Below are 20,113 nucleotides of genomic sequence, written 5' to 3'. Positions count from 1 at the left end.
CGGCTCTAGTGAGCCAGCCTCCTCCGGGAACCCCTGCAGCCGCCCCCGCCCCGAAGAGCCGCTGGCCCCGCTCTCCGGCCAGGGCCGCCTCCGAGGGGCCCCCTCCCAGGACCGGAAGCCCCCTCCCCTGGCCCCGCCCCAGGAAGTCCCGCCTGGCGCCTGGCGGCTTCGCGCTGGGCGCGTGGGTGGGGGCGTCGCCGGGGCCGGGTGGGCTCATGGGCCGGCAGCGCCAGCAGCGGCGGCGGCGGGAGGAAGAGGCGGCGGCGGCCCCTCGGCCCGCGCGGGCGGCGTCCACGGGGGGCAGCAGCGCCGCCAGCAAGCGGTCCGCCGCCGCCCTGGGCTACACGCGCGACCGCTTCGCGCTCCGGATGGCGCCCGCGAGAGGCCGCCGCGCCCCCGCCGTCCACCGGTGAGCGAGCCCCCCTGCGCGCGGGCAGAGCGCGGGCCGGCGCCCCCCCCCCTTGGTCAGCCTGCCTCAGGCTCTCTGGAAGCGGCTCCCCAGGACTTCAGAGTCGCTTTCTCACGGGAAGCCTTGGGCTGGAATATCCTGGATCTGTAGGGACCCCGAGGGGCATCTAGTCCAGCCCCGTAGCCGACGGTCCTCTGCTTGAAGGCCTTCCGGGAAGGCGGCTCCTCTCTCTCTCTCTCTCGAGAGAGAGAGAGCGGACTCCGGAGCAGGTGGCGAGTTCCTGGCTGAAGGAGCTCCGTCCGAAAAGCAGCTGCTGAAGCTGCTGGCTAGCAAGGCCGGCCCCTTACCTCTTCCCAAGATACATAGTGAGCCCCCCCCCCCCGCCGCCTGTTGCTGTCGGTCCGGCTTGCCTGAAGGAACGGTGTTCCGTGAAGAAGTTCTTCCTTCTGCCCTGCGTCTCCCAGCGCCCGCTCCCCCGGCGGCCTCCTTGGGTGGCAGCTTTGCGAGAGAGGGGAGGGAGAAGAGCTCGGCGCAGACCTCTTTCTCGCCGCCCCTGCCCCCCCTTTCCCGTGGGTCCGAAGCCCCCGTGGGGGACGGATAAAGGAGCCCCACTTTGCCACCTGTGGACTGTGCGAAACAGAAACACCACAGTCCTAGGACGAAACCTCTGCCATTTGCTAGGAATCGCGAGGGGGGAGAGGAGAGGGTTGCTCAGGGTCTCCTTGTGGGCTTCCAGATCCCGTGGGAACAGGATGCAGGCTGGGCCTTCTTTGGCCTGATCGGGAAGCCAAGCTCTCCTTGTTTCCTTTTTGCATATGTTTATATTGTGCCATTAAAAGACAGGAAATGGCTTTTCCTTTTCCCATCTGGAAAAGCAGCTGGAAGAGAAACCAAAATGAGCCTGTTCTGGAACAAAATATAGCATGCATTGTCCAGGACCACAAACAGTTCCTACGCAGCAGCCCTGAGGACTTCTTCTTTCATGATAGCCCACCTCCAGCTGAGCTCTTCTGAAGTCTGTCATGGGATCTCAAGTATAAAACTAGAGGTGAACTCCATGTGCATCTTCTGTGGCATGTGGGCAGGAAACTGCCAGCACTAATAAGAAATAATAATAATAAATTTTATTAATATCCCGCCCTCCCCAGCTGAAGCCGGGCTCAGGGCGGCTAACAACAATAAAACAGTACAACAGTACAACACAACACAACACTCTAAAATTATTCATTATAAAATTATTATTATTTTTTTAATATCTTTATTGAGCAATTTCCAAAAAATACATACAACAGTATAACAAAATATAACAGAATATAACACAAATAATAATAACCGCAAAAGAAAAAGACAAACACAAAAAGAAAAAGAGAAAGGAAATAAAAAGTACAGAAAAAAAGAACATAGCAAAAAGAGAAAAAAAAGAGAGCTTACAGACTTACAAACAGTAGACCTCCGTCCAACTCGGTTTAGGGTTACATTATCTTATACTCTTTCTGCAGTTATCATTACCATCATTCTAAAAAACGTAGTAGGTATTAAGTACCGTCTGCTGTTAAATTATTAATTCCCAAATTAGCCTCAATGTAACATATAAATTTATTCCAATCATTTTTTAATTTTGCATTATTGTGATGCCTAATTCTTTGTGTCAGTCTCGCTAATTCTATGTACTGATGCAGTCTCACTTGCCAGTCTCTGATCGTGGGTATGTCGGGGGATTTCCAGTTTTGCGCTATTAAAATTCTAGCCGCCGCCGTGGCATACTGGAAAAAGGTTTGGTCTGCATTCTTTATCTCCTCACCGATCATGCCTAAAAGGAACGCCTCGGGAATTTTAGGGAAGTTATACTTCAATATTTTTTTCAATTCCTCATAGATTTGTCCCCAGAATTTTTTCACCACGTCACAAGTCCACCAAATATGAAAAAAAATTCCTACCTTAGCTCTATACCTCCAGCATGTGGTGTCTCCGGTTTTGTACATCTTCCCCAGTTTTGCCGGGGTCAAGTACCAACGGTACATCATTTTTTCTAAATTCTCTCGGAGAGCAGCACATGCCGAAAACTTCATACCCTTCTTCCAGAGTGTCTGCCATTTATTATATTCCACATTGTAACCAAGATCCCTGTCCCATTTAACCATTACTCCTTTCACCTCTTCATCTTTAGTATCCCAATCCAGTAATTGTTTATACATTTTGGAGAGAATTTTGTTGTTACTTTCTAAAATTCCCACCTGGTATTTCGATTTTTTTTCGCTCATCCCTAATTTTTTATGTTCGCTCCACAGAGCATTGATTTGGTGGAATTGTATCCATTCCTTAATCTTTTCCTTCATCTCATCATATGGCCTAACCTTCCACCCCTCTTTTGTTTTAACTAGGAGATCTTTGTACGTCCACCTTTCCCCTGTCATATTTAATTTTTTTATTTTAATATCAATTGGGGAGAGCCACCAGGGGGTGCCATTTTCAATCAGATTTTTATTCCTACTCCAAACTTCAAGTAGCGGACCTCTGATAACATGGTTAGAGAAGCCTCTGTGGACCTTACCTTTCTCCTGCCACAAATAGGCGTGCCAACCAAACCTGATGTTAAAACCCTCTAAGTCTAGTAAATCTGTGTTTTTTAGGATGGCCCAATCCTTTATCCAACAAAGGCAGACTGCCTCATAGTAAAGCCTTATATTCGGGACTGCAAAGCCCCCCCTCTCTCTCTTGAGTCTGTGAGATGTTTGAACTTGACTCTAGCCCTTTTTCCCTGCCATATGAATTTAGCGAGGGTTTTTTGCCAACTCTTAAAGCATGTGGTACCTTTAATTACGGGAATATTCTGAAATAGAAATAGCAGTCTCGGAAGGATACTCATCTTAATCACTGCCATCCTTCCTGTCCAGGATAATTTCAGCCTATTCCAAGTCTCTAGATCTTTCTTAATTTCTTGCCACACCTTGTTATAATTATCTTCCACTAGATTTATATTTTTCGGGGATAACCAAATTCCCAGGTATTTTACCTTGTTCACGACCTTGATACCTATTTTTTGCTCCAGCTGGGTTTTCACATGGTCATCCAAGTTCTTTACTAAGATTTTAGTTTTTTTCCTATTTAATTTAAATCCGGACAGATTACCAAATTCCTCTAAAAGATCTATTACACTACTGGCACTATCCACTGGATTCTCTAAAGATAAAACTAAATCATCGGCGTAAGCCTTTAATTTATACTCTTTTTCTCCGACTCTTATCCCCCTTACATTAGATGTTTCCCTAATTTTATTTGCGATTACTTCCAGAACCATAATAAATAACAAGGGTGACAATGGGCACCCCTGTCTTGTACCTTTCATAATCATAAAAGGCTTGGAGAGATTATTATTAATAATCATCCTGGCCCGTTGCCCTGAATATATTGCCTTTATACCTTCCATATAAGGGCCTTCTATTCCTGCCTTTTTCATACATAGTAATAAAAATTTCCACGAAACATTATCGAAGGCCTTTTCGGCATCAATAAAAATCGGGGCCGCCGGGATGTCTATCCTCATGTCTAAATATTCAATGATGTTTAAGATGTGCCGGACGTTATCTTTCTGTTGCCTATTAGGGAGGAATCCCGCTTGGTCTTTATGGATATATTTCTTTAAATGCTTCTTGAGTCTATTTGCCAAAATATCTGCAAAGATCTTATAATCGCTATTAAGCACAGAAATTGGTCTATAGTTTCTTATATCTGTTTTTTCAATTTCCGTTTTTGGAATTAAGGTGACGTAAGCCTCTTTCCAAGAGTCAGGGATCTTCCCTCCTTGTAAGATATTATTTATAACGTCCGCAAGCACCGGGGCTAGATATTCCCCTAACGTTTTATAATATTTCGAGGACAGACCGTCCGGTCCAGGAGCCTTTCCAGGCTTCATTCTCTTAATAGCCTCCTTGATCTCCTCTACTGTAATCTTCTTATTTAATTGTGCACTATCCTCTTCTGTCAGGTATTTCCCTCCACATTGATCCAGGTAGTCTCCTATTTCTACACTGTCTTCTTCCCCTTTTTCATACAGCTTCTCAAAGAATTGGACAAACCTTTTTTCTATTTCATCTGGGTCTTCTATAGTCTTATCCTCCATTATCAATTTATTAATCACATTTTGTTTATTCCTTTTTCTTAACTGCCACGCAAGTAACTTCCCCGTTTTATTAGCCGACTCAAAGTATTTCTGCTTCATAAATTTAATTCTCCATTCTACCTCTTGGTTTAGTAAGGCTGAATATTGTGACTGTAGTACTTTAGATGTTTGGTTAATCCTTTCATCCCCCGGGTTTATAGTCAGTTTCCTCTCACAGTCTTTTAACTGGGTGAGGATGTCCTCTTTCTTTTGTTCCCTTAGTTTCCTTCTGTGACTATTTTGTTGTATTAAAAAGCCCCTTAGGACTGCCTTACCGGCGTCCCATACTATGTCTATTGGAGTGTCCCTGTTCAAATTTAAATCAAAATAATTTTTCAGAGTGCTTCTAGCCTTTTCCGTCACCTCTTCGATTTCGAATAGGTGTTCATTCATCCTCCACCTATATTGTCCCTTTACTTCATTTTTTATTTCCAGGGCTAAAGGGCAGTGGTCCGAGAGGGTCCTGGGTTGAATTTCACATCTCGCTACACTTGGTAATAATCCCCTTGACACCCAAATCTGATCGATTCTGCCCCAACTCTGGTGGGGCTCCGAAAAATAAGTGAACTGTTTTGTAAGAGGGTTTTTATGCCTCCAAATATCAATTAAGTCTAAATTCTCCTCGAGATTGTTAAATGATTTCGGCAGTTTCCCCTGGTTTAATTTCCCCTTCTTCACACTTCTATCCAGGTCAGGTACAGGGACACCATTCATATCTCCGAGCAAAATTAATTTATGGTCTTCCAACTCTAGCAAAATTTGTTCTAGTTTCTCAAAAAATTCGGCTCTGTTTGCATTCGGGGCATATACCGTCACATCATTAATTCCCCCCCCCCCCCGATAGTTTAATTGGATTCCCAATATTCTTCCTTCATCATCCTTACAAATTAATACAGGGTCCCACTTTTCTTTAACATAAACCACTACTCCTTTTTTCTTATTTACCTCCGAATTAATAAACTCTACCCCCAATTTTTTATTTACTAAAATATGCTTATGTTTCTTGGCTATATGGGTTTCTTGAAAGCAAATCACATCATAATTCTTATTTTTCAAAGCCTTCTCAATTTTATTCCTTTTAACTTTTTCATTCAGCCCATTCACATTCCAGGACAAAAGTTTTAATGTAGAAATTATTATTTAACTTTAACTAATTCTATCTCTCTGTCCGCAGTCTCGAGCTATAGTCTAGAGCCCTTGTTTCCTGGAAGTTCCTCCTCTTCTGCCGTCTCTTCTCCCACTACGGCTTCATCTTCTTCATCTCCTACTTCCTCTACCCTCTCTTCCTTCTCCTGCCCATTTCCTCTCTCCCCCACCTCATTCTCCTCTCTGGCTCTCAATCTGCTTTCTGCCTTTCCAAGTTCTCTTTCATATCTTCTCATAAACTTTTCCACCTCCTGTATGTCTGTCAGTTTGATTTTTTTATCTTTATAGAAAAAGGTGATCCCTTCAGGAAACTCCCATCTAAATTGTATACCGTTTCTCTTCAGAACTGCTACCACTTCTCTGTACCCATCTCTTTTACGTAGCAGTCTTACTGGTATTTCTTTGTAAATAATGATAGGCCTGCCATCAATTCTTAATTTATTATGGTAGCTCGTTTTTAAGATTAGGTTTGTCATTTCCAATGAGTTGAAAATCACTAAGCAGTCCCCCCAAAATTTATTAATTTTTAAATGTTGTGGTCTCGTCATTCTAAATACATTTTCTATAGCGAGGGCCATCTCTTCTTCTTTTAAACCTAACCACTTAGAGAGTTCCTTGATCATTTTCCCTTTTATGTCCTCATTCCTTTCTTCCCCTACTCCCCTAAATTTCTGATGAAGCTGTTTTTGCCGCATTTCTGACATAGCTAAATTATCCTAGATCCTGTCTTGTGATTTATTTAACTCCCTTAACTCTTCTTTCATCTTTACTGACTCTTTTTTCTGTTCTCTCATCTCTCTCTGCAGTTTTTTGTTGGATTCCTCAATTATTTTAGATTTGGCAGATAGGTCTTGAATCTTAATGGAGAGTTCTCCAACTGCTCCCTCTATCTTTTTATCAATCATCTCCTGCACTTCTCCCAGTTTACCCTCCATGTATAGTTCATTCTGTCTAAATTCCTCCTTTATTTTTGCCCATAAATTATCTAAATCTTTAATTTCTTCTTGGCGAGATAGCTTCCTTTCCCCTGGGGTCCCACCTCCTCTTCTCCCATCCTTCCCATCCTTCCCCATCATTATCAGATCTCTCCCTTAACGGGCTCACAGTCTCCTTCCTCTTTTCCCCTGTGGTCCCCAGTTATGAATAGAATATAATAGTTTCCAACTCAGTCCCTTCATGACAGAACACAGACACGATCCCAGTACGCCAAGAAGCGATAATCCAAAATAGTCCGGAGGAGAGGTGCAGGACGGTTTCACCAAAGCCCGGGAGGTTCCCTCCCACTTCAATCTCACTGCTTCTATTATCTAAGTATTCATTATAAAATTAATTCAAATCAAACCAATGGCAACCATTGGGCCAGAGCTCCGCTGAAGGAGGGAGTCAGGCTGTGCCCTGGCCAAAGGCCTGGTGGAACAGCTCTGTCTTGCAGGCCCTGCGGAAAGATGTCAAGTCCCGCAGGGCCCTAGTCTCTTATGACAGAGCGTTCCACCAGATCGGAGCCACAGCCGAAAAAGCCCTGGCTCTAGTTGAGGCCAGCCTAACCTCTCTGTGGCCTGGGACCTTCAAGATGTTTTTATTTGAAGACCGTAAGTTTCTCTGTGGGACATACCAGGAGAGGCGGTCCCGTAGGTACGAGGGTCCTAGGCCGTATAGGGCTTTAAAGGTTAAAACCAGCACCTTAAACCTGATCCTGTGCTCCACCGGGAGCCAGTGCAGCTGGTACAGCACCAGGTGAATGTGATCTCGCACCGAGGACCCCGTAAGGAGTCTTGCCGCGGCATTCTGCACCCGCTGGAGTTTCTGGGTCAGTCTCAAGGGCAGCCCCACGTCGAGCAAGTTACAATAATCCAGTCTGGAGGTGACCTTTGCGTGGATCACAGTGGCTAGGTCAGGGCAAGAGAGGTAAGGAGCCAACTGCTTAGCTTGGCGGAGCCACTTAGTTTATTTACTTACATGGCTTGCATTCCATTCAATAGTCAATGACTTGTAGGTGGGTAACAATGACTGCTGTATTCGCCGGTGGTGAAATAAATGTACCTGCAAATCTCACATAACCATGTGAACAGCCCATATATCTCCAATGTGGCAGCTTTTGCTGTGTAGGACATGCGGATGGTTGTTCCTTCCTTATTTGAAATTTCTGTATGCCGCCCTCCATTACTTCCTGTGTTCTCTCTCATAGGGGCTACTATGTCCGGGCCCAGGCAGTGGAACACTGTGTCCGGGCATTCCTGCTCAGCACTCAGGGCTGCCCTCTGAGGCAGGTAAGCTGGGGGTGGGCAGAGAGCAGCCGCCACCCCTGTTGCTGCGGAGGGTTTTGCTGTGTGGTGGGTGCTAATGTTGCAAACTCCTCTCCCTGCAGATCATCTCCTTGGGAGCAGGCTTTGACTCCCTCTTCTTCTTCCTCAAGAGCGAGGGGCTTCTGTGCCACACAGTGGTCTTTGAGGTTGATTTTCCAGATGTGGCACTCCCTAAAGCAGCCCTCATCAGAGGAACGGAGGAACTGATCACCCTGGTGGGGAACGACGCTTCTGCACAGTCTCTGGGTATGGCGGTTGGCAATCTTGTCCGTCTCCACACACAGTGAGGCCAGCCCATGTGTGTCCCTGTTGGGTCTGATCTGTGTTGGTCCTGTGACCTTTCCAAGGGGGACATAGGGAGGCCCCCTGCCTACAGGCAATGTGCCTCAGACAGCCCAGGAGAAGGAGGTGGCAGGTGGTGGATGCTGGAGCCAGGCAGGGACATTGTTAGCAGGGTTGCACACCATCCAGACAGGGCAGCAGAGTCAGGGCTGAACATGTGGTGGTTACTGGCATTTTGGAGAGCCCAGTAGTGGGCGCCTGATGGCAGGTATTCAGTGGCAGTTCTGGCAACAGAGATAGGCGTGCTGAGCAGAGCAGAATAGCCTGCTTAATGTTCGCTGGATGTGTGCAAAGCTGTTTTTCCTTCCTCACCTGCAAGGCTCATCTCCCGGCAGCCTGGCACTGTTTTTGCCTGCCCCCCTTGTACGAGGAAGGGTCACAGTCACTTTGTGGATGGCAGTGAGGAGCATCTCTCTGTCTGAGCTCCAGGAGGTGATGAGTGACAGCTCTGTGACTTCTTTTCCCAGGAGCGACTGCTTTTTCCGGAGAGGATTACAGGCTGTTGGGAGTGGACCTCTCTGAGCTGCCGAGGCTGGAAGAAGCCTTGCACAGGGCAGGACTGGACCCCAAAGTCCCCACAATGCTCCTGGCTGAAGTGGTGCTCACTTACATGGAGGTGGAGAGGTTTGTGGAATCCCTCTTGGGTCTCCTTGGTTGCCTGAGGGGCAACAGGCTGTTGTCCTGACATAACATTCATAACAGCAAATGGTTATGTGCGCTCTGAGGGAACGTTGCTTGGCAAATGTTACTCAATGTACCGTATTTTTTGTCCTATAGGATGCACTTTTTCCCCTCCAAAAATGAAGGGGAAATGTGTGTGCGTCCTATGGGGCAAATGCAGGCTTTCACTGAAGCCTGGAGAGGGAGAGGGGTCGGGGGCACTGACCCCTTTCGCTCTCCAGACTTTGCGCAGCTCTCCGCAAGCCGGGGGAGCCCGGCGCGAAGTCGTGCCAATCTCCCCCGACTTGCGGAGAGCTGCCTGCATCCCGAAGCCTGGGGCGAGCTGAACAGTGCGCCCCGGGCTTCGCGCTGCTCTCCGCAAGCAGGGGGAGATCGGCGCAACTTCCCGCCGGGTTCCCTAGGCTTGCAGATAGCAGCCTGTTCTGGGGGCTGGGGTCGGGGGAAGCTGGGGCTTCCCCCAGCCCCGCGCCTGGGGGGGAAATAATTTTTTTCCCCTTTATTCCCCCCCCAAAAAAACTAGGTGTGCCCTATGGGGCGAAAAATACGGTAATCAAGTGTGAAGTGATGCATGTGAATGTTTATGCTGTCTGAGCAAATTACATGCTTAGAATTCTTAGGAAAGGAATTCAAAATAAAGGTACCTGTATCATAACACTGTTCTTCAAATCTGTGGTGAAATACACTACAATCGGTTGAAAGCTGGCTGGTTGAAATCAAACAAATGCACAGAAGGTGGAGAGCTCAAAAGATCTTTTTGCGTGGCGTTTTCCTGGGGCAGAAGGAGCTTTTGAGCTTCCTGCCTTGCTTACTGTGCTCTGGGAAGCTCTCACGAGATTTTTTGGGAACTTGAATGTCCCGCTGAGATCGATCCAGAATATTCCAGAGTCCACAGGCTGACTGGGGCTCTGCAAGGGGGCGGTTCCAAGGGGGAGATGGGAGTATATGCAGCATCCCTGGAATGGAAACCCCATGCAAGATGCGATCAAACTGTACTGTGTACAATTCTGGTCGCCCCACCCCAAAAAGTTGTAAAGCTGAAAAGATGTGGAAAGGGGCAACCAGAAGGAGAAAGAAGGAGTAATGCCCCTATGAGAAAAGGCTGCAGCATTTGGGACTTTTTAGTAAAAGGCGAGGAAAAGACAGCACAATAGATGCTTGTAAAATGATGCCTGGCATGGAGAAAGTGGATGGAGAAAAGGTTTTGTCCCTCACTCATAACACCCTGGAGGAATATCCATGGAGGGAACCGCAGGAGGGGAGAGTGCTGCTGTTGTGCTTGAATCCTGCTTACAGGTTTCCCATACTGGTGTTCAGGTGGCTGCAATGAGGTGGCTGGATGCTGGACTAACTGGGCCATTGGCCTGATGTAGCAGGCTTTTCTTTTACAGTGGTACCTCGGGTTAAGAGCTTAATTCGTTCTGGAGGTCCGTTCTTAACCTGAAACTGTTCTTAATCTGAAGCACCACTTTAGCTAATGGGGCCTCCTGCTGCGACTGCGCGATTTCTGTTCTCACCCTGAAGCTAAGTTCTTAACCCGAGGGACTATTTATGAGTTAGCGGAGTCTGTAACCTGAAGCGTATGTAACCCGAGATACCGCTGTATTCTTAAATTCTTAATTTAGGTTGCCAAATACACAAGTTGGCCTTAGCACTTCTGCTTATTAGCCTTGAATTAACTTTGTTTAAACTTTACTTAAAATGTGTTTAAAGGTGCTCCCTTCCAGCCCTAGGAGAGGAGGGCATTCATCTACCCGCCCTGCCTGCTGTCCACACAGACCTTGGGGGCTGTGGGGCGCACCTTTGGTCTCCTCTGTAGGTTGCTCTTCACTGCTAGACTTTGCCCTCCCCTCCCTTGGTGCCTTCCAGGTCAGATGCTCTGGTCCAGTGGGCCGCTGGACACTTCCTGCATGCGTGGTTCATCCTGTATGAACAGATCCATCCCGAAGACCCCTTTGGGCGCGTCATGCAGAATCACTTCAGCCGGCTCAGCTCTCACCTTCGTTCCCTGGCCCAGTACCCCAACTGTAAGGCCCAGCGGACCCGATTCCTTCAGAGGGTGAGTGCACGGGACTCAGGCGAGATGGAGGCAGGAAAGAGGGAGGTCCTGTCTTTGGCAGAGGGTGGGGGCAGCTGAAGAAAGTGGCCTGTGGGAGCTGCTGCTGCTGCTGCTGCTGTTGCTGCTCAGGGCTGAGCGCTGCTCTCAGTGCTCTGCCTCTCTTTCCAGGGCTGGACGGAATGCAGCATCGTCAACATGAATGAGTTCTACAGCCAGGTTGTCCTTGGAGAGGAACGGCAGAGGATCCAAGCCCTGGAGCCTTTTGATGAGTTTGAGGTAACTGGCCAGGGCAGGTGCTTCTCTCTGGGCTGCGGTGGGGCATGGGCTTCAGCAGGTGCCTGAGAGTCCCAGGAAAGGGCCAGACTGGTGGTCTTCAGAGCTGCACAAAGTGGAATGGCCTGCCCAGAGCTTTGCCAGCGCTGGCTGGCCTTATTCCAGGGGTGGGGGGTGCCCAGGAAGCCTCTGATGGCCAGCTGGTGCCAGAACCACCAAGCACCTCCAGAAGAGCATGGAGAAATCTGCCTAGAAGTGCCTCTCTGTCCCCAGGATCCAAAGAGGCAAAAACACCTGGGAACCTGCTGGCCAAGGTCTTAGGAACCCTAAGGAGAAGCTGCTGGATCATCTCATCCCATAGCCTGTGGGAAACCAAGGAGTGAACAAGCAGCACCAGAGCCCCCTCCCTCCCGTGGTATCCAACAACTGGAAGCATGCCCACCCTGGCAGCTCCTCTCAGCAGGGTCCTCTCCCCCTTTTTAAACTTCTGTTGTGGTCACTTCCTGGGCCCAAAGGGCTCCAAGTGGGCCAAGCCGGCTGCTGTGCCTGCTCTGCGAAAGGGGCAGTTCCGTGTGAGTCCTTTGGGAAGAACCTCCCGCTTGGGACCTCGCAGGTCTCTGCCTTTCCAGCAGCTCCTTGCTGCGGGGCTGGATTTTAGGGGGGGCTGTGGAAGTGGGTAGCTTTTTCATTAAATTAGCTCAACGTTTGACAGAGTTCCTTGTGGCACTTTGCTGGGCGAACGGGCTGGACAATAATATCAGGTGGACTCACCGAGGGAAACCGAAGCTGGACAAGGCCAGTGACTCCCCTTCCCCTTCCTTTCTGTGCAGGAATGGCACCTGAAGTGCTCCCACTATTTCATCCTTGTGGCCTCCAAAGGAGAGACGCCATCTCCGAATCTTCTGTTTCCTGGCCTGGAAGGTGAAAACACAGCAGCCCTTTTGTGGGTGGCGGGTGGGGCTGGAGCCCGGACATTTTGCCACTAGAGGCAACGCAGAAAATGTCAGCCGTGCCACTGCCATGCACCTGCCCAGTGGCGCTGGGTGGGCATGGGGCGGGTGCACAGAGGGGATGTTGCCCTCATTCTCCACCCCCCACCCCCCATGTTTTGGCAGGGTATCGCCCTCTTTCCTCAGCTTCTTGGGAGGGGGCTGGGCTGGGCAACTGATTCAGAGTGGAGCAGCAGCAGCCTAGCAGGGTCGGAGGCCCCTGGGTCTTGCCGCCGGCCGGCCGGCCGGCCGGCCACTTTCTATCCAGGTGAAGGCAGCCTAGGTGTGTTGGACTTAGCAGAAGCCCAGGAGGCCAAGGCGCATCCCTGGGTGCCAGTCTCCAGGAAGAAGAAGCCGGGGTGGGTGGGTGGGTGGGTGGGGGATGCTGATGTTTGGAAAGTGCAGTCTTGAGAGGAGAATGAGGCTGGGGAGGAAGGCAAAGGAGAAGCGTGTTGGGGCATTGGCTGACTTCAACCAGCCTGGCACTGAAGAGGTAGCTGCCTGTTTGGACCCTGGCAAGAAGAGGCAGGATGAGAGTCCCTCAGGGCATGCAGTCAACCTAGGGAGAGGCTCTAGTGCTGCCAAAACAGTTCAGGGGCAGGAGGTTCAGAGCTGTCAGGAGAGTTGCCCTGAAAAACCAAGGGACTTGGCCGTGGTGGTCATTGGGGCCTGGGGCCTGTGGGATTCCCTCCTGGGCAGATATGCCGTTTCCTGAGGAGGTGGTGAGGCCACGTGGGCCTGGGCTGGGGTGACTTAGAAGTGTGCAGCCCTTGTGGTGTGGGCTTCCTCCTGTTGTGCTGCCTCTGCTGCCAGTGACACTGCCTGCCCTCCCTCCCCCCCCCCCCGTTTCTCCCCTTCAGCCTCCCTGACTCACTCTCTGCCATGTTTTGCTGGGACTCTTGCTGCTTCTGCTTGTGCCCCTGTCTCTGGGCTGAGGCGCTATGGCCACCGCTCTGTGATCATTGCCCCCGACGTGATCCTGACCACTGGAGGTTTTGGGGACCACGGGGGACGTCACTGCCGCCTGACAGAGCTGCATGCCTTGATCAAGCAGAAGGATGCCTGGCAAGGGAGCAGTGTGACCTTGGCCGAGCCAGGAGAAGCCTGGGGTGAGTTGGCAGAGGCTCTCTCTGCATCTGTGGCCGCGTGCCTCCTCCTCCTCTGTGGCTTGCCCGGCCTCCCTTGGGGACAGCAATCTGAGCCCAGTTGCCTCTGCTTCCTCTGCAGACGGCCGGCTCTTCCACTCCTTGACTCTTCTGCAGGCAGGCTGGGCCGTGGTGTTTGGGGGGCGTCGGTCCCCGGTGAGGCCTGCTCTGGAGGTGCGTTGCCTGAGAGTGTTGGAGTCTGCCAGCGCCTCTGCCTCTGGCACTCTTCGTGTGGAGCTGACTCGGCTGCTGCCTGTGGAGGAGCTGCCTTTGCCCCGCTGGAGACACACGGCAACCACAGTTGTGCATCAAGGTGGGTGGGAGGCAGGCTGGCTGGCTGGCAGGCCGAAGGCGGTCTGGGGTGGAGAGTATCCCAAAGGGGCTGCCTGGGCCCTCCTGATGCCTGTCAGGAAGCCCCTTGCTGCGGGGAGGAGGCTGCAGATACAGTGGAGGGAGGAGAGTTGTGGGGTGGGATTTCCCACCAGCCCCTTGCCAATTGTCTTAAAGCCCAGAACAAGTTTTGCTAGTTGGCGCAGCTCCTCTAAAGCATTGGTGGAGCAGGGCCAGCAGCCCTTGGAAGAGGCAGTTTAAGATTCCCAGGGGAAACTCGGGGCAGCCTCCCTCCCTCCCTCCCTCCCTCCCTCCCTCCCTCCAGCAGGGCCTTAATAGTTTTCCTGCACCTTAGGAGATCCCAGGGAGGGGGGGGGGGCAGGACTCCACTCTGACCTCCTGCTCTTTTCCAGGTGAGGCGTACCTGTTTGTCTATGGGGGCTGTTGCTCCAGGCAGGCTGTGCTGGCGGATTGGTGCTTCCTGCGCCTGAAGGAGGAGGGGGAGCTCTCCTGCAAGCAGGTATGAGGCAGGCAGAGCCCTCCTGTGCTCCTGGCTGGAGCCTGCATTCATTGGTCCCCGTTCGAGTGACCCTGTCAACTGCTTCGTTGGTGATGGTCCCGTGGGTGGAGTTAGAGAAAAGAGACTTTCCCAAACCCTCAGTCTCCTTCCCATAATTGTTTGCAAATCAGAACCGGAAGAAGTTTGGGTGCTGTGATGCTTTCCATGCAAGCAACCTTCAAAGTTTGCTTCTTTGCTGCATTTTTATCGTGCCTTTCAAGGTGTGCACATGTCATCTTCACAACAACTCTGTGAGGCAGGCTAGGCTGACAAATGGTGGCTGACCTGAGGTCATTCAGCAGGAGCCATAGCTGGCGGGGTTTCCCTCAGCCTTTTAGTCTGACCCTCTAACTATCCAAACACAACCTTGGCTTGAAACTGGAGAGTCTGGAACCCCCCCCCCCCGCCTGTGCCTCCTCTTTTGCCACTGAGAAGGCCTCTCCCCATGTGTCCCCCCCTTTGGCTCCCAGTCCAGCAGCCCCTTCTCTTTACACATGTCCCCAACCGGATGGGGAAACAGGCTGCCCCTTCCACGCCTGCCACCCACTGACCTGAAGGATGCAGTCTGCTCCATCTGAGAAGGCTTACTGGGTCTGGACAAGATCTGCAGCTTGCAAAGGACTTACACATCTAGAAATGAGGGAGTCAGTGCTGACAAAGCAACTCATGCCTTTATGGAATACGGCTGAAGTCGGAGATTTTGGGGAAGCCCTCTTCTCTTGGCACCTGCTCCCTGGTGGCTCTTGGCTGCTGCACCAGAACAGCCTTTTCATGCTCTGCTTCTGGGGGTGGGATGTGCAGGGGGTTTGCTTGGTGTGGGGGGGGGGGAGAGAAGCATATACTCATGAGTCCCTGTCCTTTGGGGAAAGGGTGCTGCCGGCTCACTCCTTCCCTTCTGCTCCTTGGCCTTAGATCCCCGTGGATGGACCTGTCCCAGCTGGCCGCCACTCCCACAGCGCCTGTGGCTGGGCAGGTGGGGTGCTCATTGCGGGGGGCCTGGACGCAGCAGAGCAGCCTCTGGGCACCATCCTCTTTCTGAGGCCAGCTGGGAAAGGCTTTCAGTGGCACTCATTGGAGACCCACCCGCCAGTCACTCCCAGGTAAGCTCCCTCCCTCCCTGGAGCATCTCTGCATTAGGCAGGTGGCAGCTCCAGGTCCCATGGGTGGGCGGGTGGGCTTGGCCCCTTCTCAGGCAAATACCCAAAGGCCAGAACCAAGCTGTGGTGCTGTGAGGTTGTGGCACAGCCCTCCCCGCAGAGGCTTCTGGTCAGGTCTCCTGCTCTGCCCTGGCCCCAAAGGCCCCCAAACCTCCAACAGGCATTTTGAGCCACCCGAGCCCTCTGCACCTGGGCTCAGAAGTACATCCCACTGAGTTGACTGAGTCTAGCAAAAGGGAACTCCTGTTACCAGGGTGCCGTGATTGGTCAGATGGAGAAAAGTGGCGCTGGCAGCAGATGTCGTTAATTGAGAATTGCAAGGCACAGACTTGTAGCTATCAGTGAAATCAAAGTTATTTTATAAAATCAAAATGCACGTGGAAGGACACTCAAGTCGGGCTCAAGAGGCTCCCATCGAAACCTAGCCTTGAAATCCTGCCTGTTCAAGATTGGCTGCCAAGGCTCTTGGGGTGCTGCTTCTCAGACCAAAAGAGCAGGCCAGCCTGGAAGTCCTAGTTCAGGTGGCTGAAGGAGCAATGGGGTCTGTGGTCAAGGGGCAGGCAGAGAAATCCTTGGAGGGAGCGACCCACTTGCACCCCGGTTGCTGCTGGTTGGAGTGTTGGGGGCTTTTGGCTCTGGGAAGATAGAGGTGGCCTGGCACTGTTTCCTCCGCTCAAGCGAGGGCTGACGCTACTGCCCCCCTCCCTTCCCTCTGTCCAGGTACTCACACACAGCCCATGTGCATCGGGAGCAGCTGTTGCTGGTGGGCGGCGTCTGGTTTCATGCCCCGGCCGTGCCTGGCGTCACTGTGATAGATCTGGCAACGGGACTCACGGCAGAGTATTGCATTGACACGGTGAGTTGCTGGTGTGGGAGATATGCCTTCTCTATAGCTGCCTCCAGGTTCACTTACCTGCTTGCCCTAAGCATACCTTGAAGCAGGATCCCACCCTTATGCCTTACTGAGAGTCACACTATTGCTCCGTCTAGCTCATTGCTGTACGCACTGCCTTTTCCAGGCTGCAGGATTGGAACGGGAAGTGCAGGTGAACAGGCAAGCAGGGATCCTGTTTCAGCTGCAGGTGCTTAGGCTGAGCTATTGGAGGGCTGGAGAAATGGGAGGCTGTGCCAAAGACTTGGTGGGATCCGTGGGCTTTTGCGGAGGAATGAGAGGGAGCCCCATGCGGGCATCCCTGGAAGGCAGTTCCAAGCACAGGAGACAGGCAGGGAGGACGGGGTGGAGTCTTCTGGGGAGCAGGAGGGCTGAGGGGTTGGCAGCACAGGAGCAAAGGTCACTGGCAGAGATGTACCAAAATCTATGAGTGGAGAGAGAAGCTGGGGCAAAGCCACAGTGGGGCGTGAAGAGGAGGACAAGGAGTTTGTGCTGAATCCAGGGCAGAGCAGGAGGGCTTTAAGGAGGGGAGGCATGGCAGGGGGTGGACTGGGTGACCCTTTGGGTCTGATTCCAAAAGGGGGAGGGGGTGTTGGCAGCCACGTGCTGATGGACACAGGGAGACCAAGACTAGAGGTGGGGATGTGCCTGGGGTCATCTAGGCAAGGGCCATTGAGGTAGGGAAGGGTTGTGTCCTTGCAAGGGCTGGCATTGCTCATGCCAGATGCTTTTGGCTTCTCTCTTCCTCTCCCCCCACCAGCAAAGCAGGGGCTGGCCACCCGCCTCCCCACAACCTCCTTCCCCAGAGTGGGGGGGGGTGAGTGAGGCAGGAGGAGCCCCTGTGTGCATCTGTTGGCTGCCACCTCTGGCCCCCTTTGCCAGCCTGACTCCTGATGCCATCCTCGCCCCTCTTCTCTACCAGGCATCTCTGGAATGGCCTCTGATGTTGCACAACCACAGCAGCGTCTTCCTGCCAGATCAAGAGGAGCTGCTGCTTCTTGGCGGCGGCGGCAACTGCTTCTCCTTTGGGACACATCTGAACTGCCATCCTGTCCGCCTGGCCCTGGGTAGTATTTGGAGTGAGCCGTGAAGCCCTGAGTGGGCCTGAGAGGATGTGGTCAACAGAAGGGAAAGAGGTTGCCCTGCCCTGGCTTGGTGAGGGTGAAGTGGGGGGGGGGCGGGGGGCAGGGCAGGGCAATGCCCACACACCCTCTGCATGTGGTATGTGGCTGTTGGCTCTTTCTGCCCCAGGGAAGTTGATGGGCCTCTTGGCCAGGAGGTGTTATTTGCTCAGAGGTCAAATGATGGTGGGAGGGAGGGAAGCAGGGCCAATGGAGGTTTGGGGCACCTGTCCTGTGTTCCCAACCATAGGAAAGGGGCTTCTTAGATTGGGGAAGAATTGAGCAATGAAGGCCAAAGAATAAACAAAATCTGCTCTCCCCAGGGAGGCTCGCTTGACGCCTTCCCTACACAGCTTTAGGTGCAAGGTAAAAACATTCCTCTAAGGCCTTTTAAACGGGGGTGGGGGTGGGTACTGTTCCATTTGTTGTTATGTTGTGCATTTTTATCCTGTAAACAACTCTGTCAGCTTTGGATGATGCGTGGTATAGGAATTTAATAAAGAAATAATAAACTCTGACTCATTCTTAGCCCAAATCTAGTACTCAGTTGTATGCTAAAATCATGGGTGACGCTGACATTCATGCGAAAGGGTAGTTTTTAAAAACTTAAGAAAACCTGGGCTTTGTGTTTTCTTAACAAAATGCAGTGAGATAGGGGTGGGGGAGAGAGAGAGAGAGAGAGAGAGAGAGAGAGAGAGAGAGAGAAGTGACTTGCCTCTCCTGGGTTTTTCATACTTTTCATTTAGCAGGATACATGCAGCTGTCATTTGGGTCCCCCGCATTGGGATTCTGCCACTCTTACCTATGCATTGGGATCCTTAGGAAAGGGACTGAAAGTAAAGCTGTCTGTTTTGCAATGCATACTAATCTATAGTGTGGCTGCACTTGGAATACTGTGTGCAGAATTGGTTGCCTCCCCTCAAAAAGGATCTATCCAGAACAGGCCTTGCTCACTCCTGCTCACTGTAAAACATTCACCACCTTCAAGGACCAAGAGGGAGAAGAAATCCCCAAGAACCTTATAATAACATTTGAAAAATACAGAATTAAGGGTCTAGCTTACTGTGCGTTGCGAAATGCAAAGGAACTGAAGTATGAATCAAGTGTTGTCAGGGCTGCCCGAGGTCCCAGCTCACCAAGGACCAACGCCAGTTCTTGTTATATACAAAAGTCTTTATTGAAGTTCGGTTTCCATTCCAAAGCCGCGGCGCGCAGCCCTACGTCTTGGACTCTAGACCGCCGAAGCTCCGTCTGAGTCTCCTCCCCCCAGACACCAGTTTAAGAGACTAGCCCTGCTCCACCTCTTCCTTTGCTCTTTCCTCCTCTGGGTCCGCCTGTCCACTGGGGTCTCCCCCTTTCTGGACTCCTCTGACGCTGAATCCCCTGATTCATCCCCCACCCTCCGGCGGGCTTTAGGACCTGGTTCCCTATCCGGGCTACCTGCTGTGCCGCTCGCCTGTACATTTGAACTTGGCGCGCGTGCCCAGCCGGCAGTCTTCCTCCTGACCGTTCCCTCGCTCTCCGATGGAGGCGTGGTCAGCCCTAACTCCTCTTCTCCCCCTCCTGGAGGAGACTCTGGCCCTGACGCCTGTGATTCTTCCCCCCCACTACGCTCTGGTGGGGAAGCTGGCCCTGATTTCCAACTGCTGCTTTGGGAGTACCCGCTGGCCCCTTGTTCCTGGTGTCAGAGCTGCCCAAGGTCCCAGCTCACAGAGGACCAACGCCAGGTCGTTGTTATATACAAAAGTCTTTATTGAAGTTCAGTTTCTATTTCAAAGCCGTGGCGCGCAGCTCTACGTCTTAAACCCTAGACCGCCGAAGCTCCGTCTGAATCTCCTCCCCTGTGACACCAGTTTAAGACTCTAGCCCTGCTCCACCTCTTCCTCTGGTCTCTCCTCCTCTGGGTCCTCCTGTCCGCTGGGGCATTCCCCTTTCTGGACTCTTCTGACGCTGAGTCCCCTGACTCCTCCCCCTGCCTCCGGCGGGCTTTAGGACCTGGTTCCCAATCCGGGTTCTCTGCTGTCCCGCGCGCCTGTACCTTTGAACTTGGCGCTCGCGCCAACCCAGTGACCTTCCTCCTGACCGTTACACTGCTTCTGTCACTGCTTCCCTCTTCTGGGAGGCTAGCTGCACCTGACCTCCCCTCCGTTCCCTGACTCTCCGATGGAGGCGTGGTCATCCCTGACTCATCTGCTCTCCCTGCTGGGGGAGACGCTGGCCCCGATACCTGAGACTCTTCCCCCCCACTACGCTCTGGTGGGGAAGCTGGTCCTGATCTCCAACTGCTGCTCTGGGAGTCCCCGCTGGCCCCTTGCTTCTGGAGTGTCCCCCTTGGGATCCCCCTTGCCCTGGCCACCGGCGCCCCCTTCTGTGAATCTTCTGATTCACTGGAGAGGCTCATGGAATCTCTCGGACCACTGTCATCTTCTACGCTGCCCTCAGATTCTTCCCCATCGCTCTCCATTTCCTCTCTTCCCTGTGCCTCTGCTCCTGAGCCCCTGACACCTGGTGTGTCCCCCCTGGGACCCCCCTTGCTCTGGCTATCGGCGCC

At 51.9% G+C, this 20,113-nt stretch overlaps 1 protein-coding gene across 1 annotated transcript; it reads left to right on the top strand.

Annotated features, from left to right (window-relative positions):
* Window positions 1-215: 215 nt before the first annotated feature.
* On the top strand, window positions 216-18,080 carry LCMT2 (leucine carboxyl methyltransferase 2; the record flags this gene model as incomplete). The annotated part of the gene is made up of 13 exons (XM_081859517.1): window positions 216-409; window positions 7,900-7,981; window positions 8,080-8,263; window positions 8,827-8,983; window positions 10,907-11,096; window positions 11,265-11,372; window positions 12,200-12,290; window positions 13,219-13,467; window positions 13,586-13,816; window positions 14,247-14,353; window positions 15,305-15,492; window positions 16,270-16,405; window positions 17,364-18,080. 13 exons carry the CDS (start codon window positions 216-218, stop codon window positions 17,529-17,531), a joined length of 2,085 nt encoding a protein of 694 aa, XP_081715643.1. The 3' UTR covers window positions 17,532-18,080.
* Window positions 18,081-20,113: the final 2,033 nt, after the last annotated feature.

This window comes from Podarcis erhardii, assembly GCF_964252035.2.
Source record: "Podarcis erhardii genome assembly, chromosome: 4".
In the NCBI taxonomy this organism is placed as follows: domain Eukaryota; kingdom Metazoa; phylum Chordata; class Lepidosauria; order Squamata; family Lacertidae; genus Podarcis; species Podarcis erhardii.
Note: the sequence above shows the minus strand (reverse complement) of the source record. Positions and strands in the feature narration are given on the sequence as shown.